Genomic DNA, 13,650 nt, shown 5'->3' with positions numbered 1-13,650 from the left:
CCACCCCTAAAACTCGGAAAAAGTACGATAAAGTCGATCACTGAGCCAACGCCATGGTGGGATTCGAACCGCTGACCTTTGCATTTGCAATGAGTCAGTGGGCTGTAGCACCATTCATGCTGCTGAACTCGACCCCTAAAACTCGAAAAAGTACGATAAAGTCGGCCACTAAGTCAGCGCCATGGTGGGATTCGAACCCGTGACCTTCGCATTTGCAGTGAGTCAGTGAGCTGTTGTAGCTGCACCTGTGGCTGCACCCTCCGTGGCATTTTCCGACCGGCTGTGCTCCCCTAGATTTCGTACCTGAAGCCGCCCCTGCGTGCTGCGAGGTTAAAATCACTAGCCCTAGAGACCTTCTAGAGACTTTTCAGCGGTGACTTGAGTGGCAACCCTTCGTGTGACGTCTGCTCTACCAATGCCCCTACAACCTACAACCTACAAACCTACCAACAGCGTCACAATTGTCCACTCGGACCTAATATATACTAATACCCATATAATACCTTACCTTATACCTTACCTTATCGGTTATCGGGTAATAAGGCCACTAGGCCTGGAGGTCCCGCTCCCATCGAGCGTGTGTGACAGGTAAAGGCGAGGCTCTTAATGGTAGGGATTCGGGATGTCGTACATCTTGTTCGCCCAGTGTCGGTCCAGTCGTGCCTTGAACTGAGCAACCGATGTGGCAGACACTACTGTGGACGGCAGGGCGTTCCAGTCGTTGACGACTCTTGTGCTGAGGGCGTTTCTTCGTGTCAGGGTGTTCGCTCTGGGCTTGAGCAGTTTCCACTGGTGGCCTCTTGTTTGGTTGGAGGTGCTCTTGTGCAGGAACCGTTCGGGTTCCACTGCCATCTCGCCGTGCAGCAGCTGAAAGACGGTGATCATATCGCCTCTGCGTCGTCGGTAGTACAGCGAGGGGAGGCGAAGATGACGTAGTCGGTCCGGGTACGGGAGATGCCGGATGCTCAGAACCATCCGGGTTGCCCTGCGCTGCACCCGCTCCAGTTTTGCCTGGTCAACTCTGCCAAAGGGTCCCCAGATCAGGTTCCCATACTCCAGAAAAGGTCGGACCATGGATTTGTAGAGCAGAGGGAGAGTGACCTCATTGATGGTAGCGAAGGAGCGCTTCACGACAGCCAGCATCTGGGAGGCTTTCGCGATGGCAGCCGCTGTTTGCTGGTGAAACTTCAGGTCTTCGTCGATGATGATGCCCAGGTCCTTATCCTCCGTAACTCCCTCGATGGCAGAGTCGTTCAGGCGGTAGGTTCTCCCAGGGTTGAGTCTGCCAATGTGCATCACTTTGCATTTTGAAGCATTGAAGGGCAGCAGCCACTTGCTCGACCAGCGGACGAGGGCGTCGATGTCGGCTTGGAACTCGGCGGAGTTTCCAGTCACGTGGCGGTACAATTTGGTATCGTCGGCGAAGAGCTTGATGCAGCCGGAGACCTGACCAGGCATGTCATTCACAAATATATTAAACAAGATCGGCCCGAGCACAGATCCCTGGGGGATTCCGCTGGTCACCGGAGTCCAGTCGGACTTCGCACCTCCGACGACCACCCTCTGTCGGCGATCGAGCAGGAAGGCGGCGATCCAAACTAGCAGTTTTCCCCTGATGCCATAGCCATGTAGCTTCGTGATGAGACGTTGGTGCGGGACAGAATCAAAGGCCTTGGAGAAGTCCAGGTATGCGACATCGATCGGTTCCCCGGCCTCCACAGCAGCGCTCCAGTCCTCCATCACCTCAAGCAGCTGGGTCGAGCAGGATCTCTTCGGGAGAAACCCATGTTGTGCCTTGTGGAGGAGCCCTGCATCAGAAAAGTGCTGAAGGAGGCGGTCGCGAATGATGGATTCCATAACTTTCGATGGGACCGAGGTGAGACTGACTGGCCGGTAGCTCTCTGGTCTCTGGCGGTTCCCCTTCTTGTACATAAAATACATAAAGATAGCGCTCAAGACTCAAGTTCTTGTTCATGTTAATACTTGATGGAACTCAAACCGAAATGGCTTGAAATAGTTCACTTTTTAACATGGGTTTTGAACTGGAATAGCAGTTCCGTAGCTTAGGCTGAGACGAGCATAAATCAGGAGCTTTTACAGCCCAACGATCACCCTAGGCAAAGATATTCTATTTCTCGTCCCGAAAAAGGTGTCTTGCGTTGAGGATGTGTGCCTTGCATATATTTCCATCCAGTATGAAAAGAGCATGGGTCCCGAAAATTCTTCAGAAACTAGAGAGATTATCTACGAGAACTCTAGAGAAATTCTCGTACTGATCAATTAGGACATTCAGGGGAACATTATCAGATCGAGCAGATCGCCCAAATGCCGGTGGCTGCGATAATTTCTCTGTTTCTGAAGAATTTTCGGGACCCATGCTCTTTTTCATACTGGATCGCGTGTGCCTTACAGAAACTGAAAAGTTCTTCCTATATCAAAATATAGAAAAAAAATCTTTTGTTATAAAAAGGTTTTATTTTCTTTGCTGATTATTTTGAACATAAAAAATCATAAATCGTTGCAAAAAAAAATAATTTCGTGAAAGTGAACTATTTCCTTTAATGACTTATTTTGCTCTTAGATTTTATCTACGATGGTTAAGACCAATCATGAAGTGATAATTGATAAAACACGTGTTTTTAAGGCCTGGCTACACTATGAGTTTTCTGTGTGTGTTTTTGTGGGTTCAGGTTGGCGTTTTCGGGTTTTTTGCATAATATTGTTCTAGAAAGTTATAAATAATAAAACTTTAACATTAGCGATATAAAAAGTTAATATGACTTATATTACCTAAATTTAACGTAAAGAAAATCACAAAAATGTAATATCGTTTTTTTTCTAGAACTATATTACGCAAAACACGCAGACCTGCAAAAACTCACGCAGAAAACGCATAGCGTAGCCAGGCCTTTGAACCGGGACGGGTGGCCTGTATGACCCAGGCCTTTACTTTTCAAAGCATTTTGTTCTTTCCACCCAGTCTGTGAAGTAAAAGTGATATTTTATTGGTGAGCTGACAAATTATGAGGTTAGCAAGTTATCGTGTGCAATATCAATATATAGTGGGATGGAAACATGCTGGCGCGCGACTTATCAGAGAATGGTGATTGTGCCTCCATACAATTACAATACCTGGAGTACCATATTTTTTATAGATGAAAAATAGTTAACCGCGCTGAGGCCTGTTTTACCAGCTGATAAATTGCTGGCTGTGCTTGTGGTCATTTTTGCCTGAAGGCCAGACTGGGAAAATATGTGCATTATGCTTGATGCTTTGGGGGCAATAATGCGCAGAAATTTGGTGCAAATTTCAAGCTTTGCTGAATCACGTCGGACGCTGCTTTGCAATTTCGGCGCAAACGCCCATTGTGCTGAATGACGGACATGTCAACAGTAACATATATTTTTCCAATCTGGCCTAAAGGCACCACTGAATGATGAACCACGACAGCAGCATAAAAGAATAGCTGCTGATGTTAAAAATAATATAAGCCAGCATAACTGGTGTATTACATCGTAGTGCAATACGTGCAGACCAAGGAGCCAGTGCCATTAGCTCATGCTTCAAATAGGTATCTCAAATCGTGAAACTATCGCTGTAGGTTTCATGAAGCCCAATGGTCAAAGTTTTACCATGTATCCACTTTCCAGCAACAATGGCCCACCAGCTGTACAGGAACACTACGATTGGGCACTGTCTTCAGGAGAGTCTCGATGAGCTTATGCAGGTATGACATCTGTGGCTAACAGCATTAGAGGTGTGGCTACTGGAGGACAGCTGTGTTTTAACTTGTTCGAAATATTTGAGTCTTGATGTTAGTTGCCTCTTTTTTTTTTAACTACGTGTTTAATCAGAATGAACAAATTGCAGGAGAACTGTAGGAATCCGCCGGTGACAAGCTAGTTGTTTTTTTTTTTTTTATTGACAAGTGTCCTGTGTCTTCAGTACGACCAGCTTCCGCCGGCGCTGGCGATGAAGGTCCTACTGCAGTTTGACAAGGCCATCAGTGCCGCGCTGGCAAATCGGGTCAAATCTCGACTCTCCTTCAAGGTAAGTTTGTTCACCACGCATGCACTATTTTGCCCACATCAAGATTCTTACAGATAGCCCAGACCGCCCAGACCTTCTATTGCAAGTCGTGCAAGAGCCTTTCCTGTCTCTGGTTGATAAGTCTCTTACTAGAAACCAGTGCTGCGGAGCTGATGGATTCCCGGTGACTCCTACTCCGACTCCGATTCTGGCTTTCAAAAACCAACTCCGACTCCGGACAGAACTGTCGACTCCGACCGACTCCAACTCCGACTCCTACTCCGCACACCTGGCAGGGCTGGGCTGCGGATTCAAATTTTCGGTGACTCCGACTCCGACTCCGTCTCCGGTTTCCAAAACCGATTCCGTCTCCGACTCTGGTCAGAACTATCGACTCCGACCGACTCCGACTCCGCAGCCATGCTAGAAACTATTTTCTACATAACTTTCGTGTGACATCTTGTATACATCCCAACTATTGCGTATGAGGACTCACATATCACGGTTCGGGAGGAGGCTCCCAGTCATAAGAGAACATAGGCAACTATGGGGGGGGAGGGGAGAGACTGTTGACATTTACCCGTAGTTTTTTTTTTTCGATAAAAGAAAGCCCATCGCAATGTTTCACAAATGATGCTGGTTGGGTGGAAGCTAACAAAAGTATCGATTAATACCAAATGGGAAATTGAAACAAGGCCAACTGAGTAAACTGACAGCTATTGTGACAAAAGACACTTGATACTTCCTTTTATTATTTTATCAGGCGGGCAAGCTGAACACATACCGTTTCTGTGACAACGTTTGGACTCTTTTGCTGACGGGCGTGGAGTTCAAAGAAGTGCAAGATGTCGCCAAAGCTGACCGTATGAAAATTGTGGCCATGGATGGCCGAGGTAAGCATTGTGAAACCACCGACATGTTAGGTAGTGGCCCACCCTATTTTCATAACCTGTTTTTGAAGTTTTGATTATTTTTATAGTGATTGTCTCGGTGTTAACACTTACCCCAAGTGATAGCCTCTTGTATATGTCAAATATGTTGGAATTGATCATGTTTTTGGTTACAAGTAAATGGGTTGTCAATAGTGGATTATGCAATTATGCTTTGTTTTTTCTATTATGTGTTTGCCATTTTGTATATTCCCCTTTCACTGCTTTTCATTCTGGGTAGGTATTCTATTTCCCAGTATTGCATCATGTTTTATTTCACTGCATGCCTTTTTACTAACGTCAATTAATCATTGCATTTTGTAAAATGTAATGCGTATGTATATGCTGCTCGGCACTCGTTCGTGTTTCGTGAGAGTTACAAGCCGAAGTGTTCCCTACAATAATTGGTGATGCTGGCGTAGAAATTCAAATCTGATAACCGAACATATGCCTGGAGCTGTAGAGAATGCATGGGACTCGTTTGCATAGCTTGGCTTGTTAATTCTGACGGTGCAGAATAATCATCTCCCGCTTGTACTAAAAACTGTCCGCGACATTCATATGCGAGGCATTATGGGCATGAAGCTTCGGCCCGGCCTTTCCTGAAATACCGCGACGAGCACCCCTCACGCGTCACGTATGTACAGGTGCACTCCTATCACAACACATCGGCTCGGCTAATTATCCCCTTCATTTACAATGAATCTAATGTAACTGAGATGAAACGTAGACGAATGAGTCTCAAAGATGTCTTGGTTGCTCTCGAGTTATGAACGTTAACTTTACTGTCGTTGTGCCGTTATGGTCGTTTCGTTACCAGATGTTCTTGCCCGTCCAGTTATATAAAGGTCTATATATCAGATTGTCTAAATTACATATGAGTGGTTAACGCAATTGGTCATTCATCATATCCAAGTCTAGTCATCTGGTTATGATGCAATGTAGGTAGTCCTATGATTCATAAGTGCGCTCGCACTGTATGGCCGTGCATGATCGGTGCTGGGACTGACCGCCTGCCGGTCTATGGTGGCATGCTGCTGTCTGGTGGTTGGCTGCACTATACACACACTCTGTCTTTTTCTCTCCCCGATCCAGCCCAGGTGTAGGCCCGACGGGTGCCTCCATGCCGTTCACAGCCGCCGCAGCCACCAACCACTGACGGCCGACCGCGATCGGCTAGCCTGCCACCTGCCGGCGCCGTCGGCAACTACAACTGCCGGTCCCGGCCGCCTGGGAATGGTCAACAGAGGAGGATTGCGGCCAGATCTTGGTCGCTGACGAAGACACACTGGCGTGGAGGAGACGTCATGTGCGGTCAGAACTGAACTGGGTGACTGACCGAACCGCGCCGGTGCAGCATCGGCGGCCTTCGAGCGTTGGCGACAGAACTGTTGGCCACGTCAGTGCCAGACGGAAAACTGAGCCGTCGGTGGTGAATGGTTTAGGGTTGTCTCTGAGAGGAAGGACACGTGAGGTGTACTGTGAGTGCGTGCTGGTGAGGATTCCCGAGCTGGTTGAAGGGATCGCGAAGTACACCACCCTTTCCAAACGACGTGTGAGTGTGTTTTGATGCGGATGTTGTTAAAGTAATCCAGCGTGTGCAAGTGTTTAGGTCCATTCAGTGGCTGTTCGTATGTGTTGTTCGGCGTTCCGTGGCAGCACGAGAGGGATGGTTGTGCTTGTCTATGCACCCTGTAGCCCTGAGCTTGCAAGTGGTGTGCGGGCCGTGCCCGCCCGTACACCGCCTCCGAAACAGCACGGTGTTGTTCCCTGGGTTTGGAGCGTGATGGTAGCTGACTAGCCGCCGGGCATTCCCGTTCTTCCCTTGGCCTTTCCTCGATCTGGTGGTGTGGCATCTCAGAAAACTTAGTTTTAATGTTGCTCTCAGTGGTCCGTTGTAGAACGCCTTTTCCTTGTAACATGTTGATGGGTGTGAACATGTTAAGCACACAATATATACTTTGTCTTAACTAAATCGTGATGTTTTTGCTTTTGGAACGAATAGCGGTATCGATATTCGCCATGGTGCACGCCTGTTGACGCTTATTGTTATGTATTTAACGATCTTTACACTAAAATTAGTTGATATAGCGAACAACGGTCGGTCATGTGCTCAATAATAGCTTCACGAGCAGTCTCCATCCATTGGTGAACTGAAGGGAACAAGGGAGTGTTACGCGATTCCGCATCCAGTCGAGAGACTTTCAGTACTTGTACTGGATCTGAGGTGCTGTGCTGGTGGCATGACAGATCAGATGAGTCAGCTCTCATTTGCCCCAATGGCTCACTGCCATGACGCTCGTCGCTCAGCCTACCACAGCCCTACGGCAGTCGGCCAGGGTCGCTCACTGTCTGTAACCGTACTGTTCCAGAGCCCAGGGCAGGTGACGTTATTATCGCCAAACCTTTTGGTTTTCATACTCGCCGGTCAAAGGGGACGACCCCCATAGCCGTTTTGCCCCTGATGAAGCTAGAGCCTCGCGGAAAAAAACGAGCGTGGCTTGCGCCGTTACGAGACGCAGCGACTGGCTTCCGATTTAAGGTCTCAGGTCAACCGGTGACCTCTGAGGTCAGGTCAAATGGCGCAAGGCACGAGTTCGGTTTTTAACCCGCGCATGACTGGGGTATTTTCCATAACGCGAGTGACGAGGGGGGCTCTCCAGAGCCCCCCCCCTCCCCTCCTATCTCCGAAACTACTGGGCCGATCGTGAAAATTCAAACGGCGTCTGATAGCCCTGGAAAAACTGTCGAGCGAAATCTATTTTCATTGACCTCGAGGTCACCGATGACGTCACAGGTCAGGTCAAAGTAAAAATTATCGACATTTTTGCTAGTTCACAATTTAGGCTCTGACCGCCGGACCGCCGCACGATAGGACCGCGGCCGGAATTAGCGCGACATTGGTGGATTTGGCGACCTTTCCCAAATTGAGTTAAACTGTATCACGTAGTTCAGAAATGTCCATGGACCACGAATCTGCAAATATTTTTCGTCCATAGTGTACAGCGTCCGCGCCACATCAGCCCAAACACAAAGTTTTGTGCCAAGCATCGTAGACCCGTTTTCGTACGGAGAAAAATAGCAGCTAATGTAGGTAAAAAATATATCTATTAGACGGCTTTATCAATATTTTCGACGTCTAACCTGATAGTTTAGACCATGGGCTACACGATGGAAGAAAAAAACTCATAGCGGAATATATAAATACGCTTCAAATGTTAAGTTTTTTTGGTGCTTTAAAAATTGTGAGTTAATTTTACTGTTATAGATATTCTGGAATGCCGATATAAAAAGTCCCGCTAGGTCCCGCTGTTCTTTTATCAATATGGTGTTTACCAATCAATTGCTCTTCAGAAAATGTATAATTTAGCTGCGTCAGCCTGCAGCAGCGAAAATGAGGGGCATTTTTTACTCCAGGTCGCCGCGGCCGGGAGCCGCGAGTAACAGAACCTCAGGAACCGAACAAGGTTGCCAAGTGCCAACTATATTCAAGTTTTGTCCGGACCTATCCATACCTTCTATCGGAGTTTCTGATACACTTTTCTGACCCGTAATAAATTTGTTATATAGTCATGTAGGCCATCAGATTCCCATCTTCACGGTTTTGGTGGCTACATTATTTGCTTATCGGAATTTCCGGTGCCGTCATGACCTGGCCTGACAGGTGCTGCCGTCTTATCACGTGACCGAGCGGAGTCGGGGTCAGGGCAGGTCAACCGATTAATTAATCAATTAATTAATGAATTAATTAATGATTAATTAATTAAATTAATCAGAAATTGCTTAGAAAGTACACCGATTACCATTTTTATGATTCTACCATCCTTTTCATGTGAAAAGCGGGCACGAAATACGAAAAAGTACCGATGTCGCGCTAATTTTCGCTCCGGTCCCATTGTGCGCCGGTCCGATCAGGCTCATTTTTGGTTTACGCACTGAGCACTCCTTGACAGATGCCTTAGATACCCTGAGGGTACCGAACTTTAACTTCGAATTTTTAAGGTCAAGGCCAGGTCATCCTAGGTCACGAAAATTGTACATCATGTATCGGTCACGTGACGCATGTTTTATGGTCCATTTTACTCGTAGATTTCGAAAATAGTGTCGTCTGTGTCATTTGAGGTCATTGTCAGCTGAATTTACCGGAGGTCAGGTCACTTTCAGGTCAGAAAAGGTCAAATTTTTAAAATGAAATTTTTCAACAAAAAAGGTGCCTATCAGATGCAGTTTGAGCTCAGGAACACGATAGTGCCATTTATGTTGCTGTACGACGTCAAAAACGTACTGAAAAATGGATTTGAAAAAAAAAAACATAAAATTGTAAAATTGTGACAATAATGCGAATAACTTGGCTATTTTTGAAGATATTGGGCTAAAACTTGCAAAGGTAGTTCATCAGTGTGTGTTCTATCACAGCTATTGCGGTTTTTGCGAAAAGTCAAAAACTTTTTGAAAAAATCAAAAAATATATTTTTTGTAATTGTAAATACATATTTTTCAAAATTTTCAAAATTTTGAAAATTCGAGATAGCAGTTTGATAGCTACCTGTATTTGTAGTCCACTCATGCAAAGAAAATGGATCTAGCTTTAAAACTGAGCTCTTGAGAGCGTTTGCCGTAATTCAGTATTTTGCATGAAAATCGGTCGACATGACGTCACTCTGACGTCATTTCCGGCCAAACTATAGTAGCTAGAAAGTTGAAATTTTAACACAAGGTGTCAAATTGATGCCTCTGAGGGTACCGCAAGTTTCGTGTTGATCCGTCAAACGGTTTATAAAATATTGCTGAAAAACGGGAGGGGGCTCTGTAGAGCCCCCCCCCCCCCCCCAGTCATGCGCGGGTTAATAAATAGCTTCGCAAAAAAAAAACTGACGCAGAGCCGCGATTTTGGCATCGTCGTGTTCGACTCGCTCAAGCGCTTCGAATAGTATACTTTTTGTGACTTATAATAGTGAAGTCACGCGACCGACCTGGCCTCATGTGACCTTTAGAAAAATCCGAAATATACACGTTCTGAGACCTATAGAGGCTACTACGTCCTGTAAGTCTCATCCCCTGTGAAAGTTCCTTTGGCACTGAGGTCGATGTGAAGTTGCGACATCTGAAGGCCATGCAGAGGTTAACTTATGACGTCATAGGTCAGTGACCTATAGGCCATATAGGGCTAGTGACCCATGGGTCACAGGTCAGTCATAGATCAGGACAGTGAGTAGTGACATATGACGCCATAAGTAAACCTCTGCACGGCCCTCAGATGTCGCAACTTCGCAATACCCTCAGTGCCAGAGCAGCTTTTGCAGGGAGATGAAACTTACAGGACCTTGTATCCTCCAGAGGTCTCACAACTTGTATATCTATGAATTTTCCTAAAGGTCACGTGACATGGTCAGGTTAGTCACGTGACCTTTTCATTATAAGTCGATGGGGAAAAATGAAAACTGCTATTTGTGCCGGGAATGATCTCAAAATAGTTCAAGCACACGGAATCGTGATTTCATGCAATCCTTGCAAGGTCCGATGCTTCACTTTTGCATTGGTGACCTTGTGTGACGTCATTTATGACATTACTAGGGTCATATGATGATGTCAAATAGGATCCCAAGAGATTTTCGTTAATAACTCACGATCAAATTGAGCTAGCGAGCTGGGAAAGCCGCCAATGGACTCGGGAAGACCTGCCGAATAAAAAACGCGAGTTCACAGCTGAATTTAAACAGAATTCCCAAATAATGACAAAGCACAATGATACCGTGCATTTATGCCGCGCACCTATATAGTATATAGGTCGCTCACGGACGCTTATGTCGGGCACCTCTTCTGAGAAGAGTCGACTGCAGATGGGAGCTTTATATTGTTCGGTATTATTAGCTTGGCCATGCCACAAGGAATCGACTGATGTGTGATGCGAATATGTCAGATGAACAGCACAGAAGAAATTGACGTTTAGCTGAGTCAACTTCTTATTGGGACGCATTGTAGGTACTTTTGTTTCGTTTTTTTTTTTTTTTGTCATCCATGGCAATAAGGAGCACTTTTCTATAACAACCATAGTGATATATTTTGGCCCCGTTACGAGCAAAATTATCTCAATGGAATAACTTCCAGAGTTTGCTTTGCGAGTCAGTCTTCATTTGGCTAGAGCGCTCGAGCCATATCGAGACCGACGGCCCGCGGTCCGGTCCCCATCGCTCAGTATGTGAGTGGGCGGTCCTTCCGTTCGGTGGGGGCGCTGCCGGGCAGCGGTTGGTCGCTCTCCCCTCGCTCCCCTGCGCTCATTGGTGCGTGAGGAGACGGCGCGGCGACTGGCCTGGCCCCGCGGCGGTGTCGCTTCTCCACCGTCCTCTCCTGGGCGACCCAGCTGCCGTCAGAGGAGTCGAGACAGTCGAAGGAGTCGGACTACAGTCGCCATCGTCGCCAATATGAGCCCGAGCCCGCTGTTCCGTCCCTGGGACGGCCACACGAGTCTGACAGGAGTGAGGAGTCCGCGGCCCGCGGCGCCCGACACTCCTAACTCGGAGAGTTCACCAGCCAGTCCCAGGAGTGCACCGGCCAGCCCTGCGTCCATCGGGCTACCTGCCAGCCCCGTGAGTCTGCCCGCCAGTCCTGCCAGCCAGCCTGTCAGCGCTCTTGACAGTCTCACAGCTCGGTCTGCCAGTTCTCGTAGCAGCCCTGTCAACCTGTCTGCCAGCACTTCCAGCAGCCCTGTCGGTCTACCCGCCAGTCCTGTCAGTCTACCTGCCAGCCCCGTCGGTCTACCGGTCAGCCCTCACAGCCTGATCGATTGGCGGCTGTGCGGTGGGTCGGCTGGAGTCGAGCTGCCGCCTCTTCTGTGGCCGTCGGCACTGTCTGCTGGCTGTGACCCGTGGTCGGCCGCTGCTCTAGCTGAGGAGGAGCGCCGACGAGCCGACGCCACCAGACGACGTCTGAAGAAGTTTGGCTGTCCCAAGTGTCCGATGATGTTCTCCAACCGGGGCCAGCTGGCTGGACACTACAGGAAGCACACAGGTGAGAGTCGGGACGGAGTGGAGCGCTGAATAACGAGGGTTTGTTTTGTTGGAGAGAGGACATAATCATTCACAGCGCTTTGATGCCTTTTAACATTAAATTGTTGGATGGAGGACATGGCGTTTACAGCGCTATGATGCCTTTTAATGCTAAAATTGAGTAAGAATTATTCCTTCATTACGTTGCTTACGTACTAACATCATAAGAAATTGATCAAAATGTCCGGCAAAACTAATGTTTTCTCGTTTCTTTTCCCCTCAGGCGAGCGGCCGTTTGAGTGCGAGACGTGCCACAAGCGGTTCACGCGGAATGAGGAGCTTACCCGACACACGCGCATCCACACGGGCGACCGACCGTTCGGCTGTGAGCTCTGCGGCAAACGGTTCGGCCGCAAGGACCACCTCAACAAACACCAGCGGACCCACGCGGCGCCCCTGTACGCCACCGGACTGCCGGCCGCGCTGCTGGGCCTCTCCCCGCTGGAACTCAGCAGCTACCTGCACGGCAGCGTGTTCGGAGCGCCGGTGTTCTGAGGATGTTCAAGCTGATGTTGGAGAGACTGTTCCACGCTTGTCTGGAGTGTTGAAATGGAGAGTGCTTTTAAGATGTGCCGTTATTGATGAACCGAGTAACTCAAATGATACCTGTGATATTTTGCATTGTATGTATGAACCTGTTTTTGTATCGATGGTTTTAATAAACTGCTCATCTTTGTCTATCCGGATTTTATTATGCAGTGTAAACGTGAAAACAGCTTCGGAACTGGGGTCTTGGCGCGCCGTTCTGGTTCCAACTCTGAGTTCCCGGGACTCTTTCTGATACGATTTATAATATGTAGACTGAAGAGCAGTTGTGACCGAAGATCAGTCGACTGTAGACTGAAGAGCAGTCTATTTGGAAATCTTGCAACTTTCCCCGCCTGGATAAAACCAACGTAAAGCGTAATATTGATCATGTAAGATAACGTTGGAGTTTACAAGCTATGCTGGAGTCTATATCGGAGTCTACGTCTACGAGCTTTCGTCAACATTTTCACCATCTGGACATTTTTGTGCAGTAGGCTACATTAGCAGCATTTCAGCTTGTTATCATTTGAGCGTTTATGAATTCTACAGTGAGGCAAACCTTTCTCTATATTGGTAATATTATTAAGTGCTCCAGCGGGGAACATGTATAATATAATTAGATAAATAAAAGAAGTTGACCTTTTCCTCGACACTTAATTACTGTCTCTATATTATTTGTAGCATATACATTTTGTATGCCGCAATGGCCAGCGGTCGCGAATGCGATACAGGATAGAGATTGCAAAAAGTCTCAGCAGGGCTGACTTTTTATTGCTGTAATGCGTAGGTAGGCCACAGAAGTAAAACGTTGTAATCAAAACTCTGCCGCCTATTTGGATTTTCCTATGCGATCCATTATGTTACATGTTCCCATATGGTATGCCCTGTAGGCTGTAAGACGTCCTGCGGAGACCCATGCTTAGACCTAAGACGCTGCTCAAAAGAAGCAAGGACGCAAGTTTTCCTAACATTTTTCTCATTTGGCTATTGGAAATGGTTTGTGTAGGTAAGTGACTTGTTTTGATCGATATGACAAGCATTATGATTTCAAGCGTCATTATAACATGATGCTTTTTATGATGATATTCCAGATGTAAGGGCTTAACCCGCGCACCGA

At 47.3% G+C, this 13,650-nt stretch overlaps 3 protein-coding genes across 14 annotated transcripts in view; 2 read left to right on the top strand and 1 right to left on the bottom strand.

Moving 5' to 3' along the window:
• Positions 1-598, bottom strand: part of LOC122368678 (glycerol-3-phosphate acyltransferase 1, mitochondrial-like) — a 92,709-nt gene extending 92,111 nt beyond the window's left edge. Inside the window, exon 1 of the mRNA XM_043342858.1 lies at positions 521-598. The gene's annotated coding sequence lies outside the window, so the exon portion shown is untranslated. The remainder of the gene's footprint in view (positions 1-520) is intronic.
• The window catches only part of LOC122368679 (transcription initiation factor IIA subunit 2-like), a 67,392-nt gene extending 60,458 nt beyond the window's left edge, over positions 1-6,934 (top strand). The window contains exons 1-6 of one of the 12 annotated variants that reach the window (XM_043342871.1): positions 2,601-2,668; positions 2,867-3,028; positions 3,652-3,728; positions 3,947-4,051; positions 4,794-4,923; positions 6,055-6,934. In XM_043342871.1, the coding sequence (XP_043198806.1) occupies positions 3,657-3,728; positions 3,947-4,051; positions 4,794-4,923; positions 6,055-6,065 (318 nt within the window). In that variant the 5' untranslated portion in view covers positions 2,601-2,668; positions 2,867-3,028; positions 3,652-3,656 and the 3' untranslated portion in view covers positions 6,066-6,934. Of the gene's footprint in view, positions 1-2,415; positions 2,423-2,600; positions 2,671-2,866; positions 3,138-3,651; positions 3,729-3,946; positions 4,052-4,793; positions 4,924-6,054 lie in introns of those variants that run through there. The other 11 variants (XM_043342870.1, XM_043342864.1, XM_043342863.1 and 8 more) reach the window with 11 other exon arrangements.
• Positions 6,935-10,877: 3,943 nt separating this feature from the next.
• On the top strand, positions 10,878-12,685 carry LOC122368677 (zinc finger protein 467-like). Its single transcript, XM_043342850.1, has 2 exons — positions 10,878-11,967; positions 12,229-12,685. The coding sequence occupies exons 1-2, from the start codon at positions 11,382-11,384 to the stop codon at positions 12,498-12,500; spliced, it is 858 nt and encodes a 285-aa protein (XP_043198785.1). The 5' UTR covers positions 10,878-11,381; the 3' UTR covers positions 12,501-12,685.
• Positions 12,686-13,650: the final 965 nt, after the last annotated feature.

This window comes from Amphibalanus amphitrite, unplaced genomic scaffold, assembly GCF_019059575.1.
Source record: "Amphibalanus amphitrite isolate SeventyFive unplaced genomic scaffold, NRLGWU_Aamphi_draft 000967F_arrow, whole genome shotgun sequence".
In the NCBI taxonomy this organism is placed as follows: Eukaryota; Metazoa; Arthropoda; class Thecostraca; order Balanomorpha; family Balanidae; genus Amphibalanus; species Amphibalanus amphitrite.
Note: the sequence above shows the minus strand (reverse complement) of the source record. Positions and strands in the feature narration are given on the sequence as shown.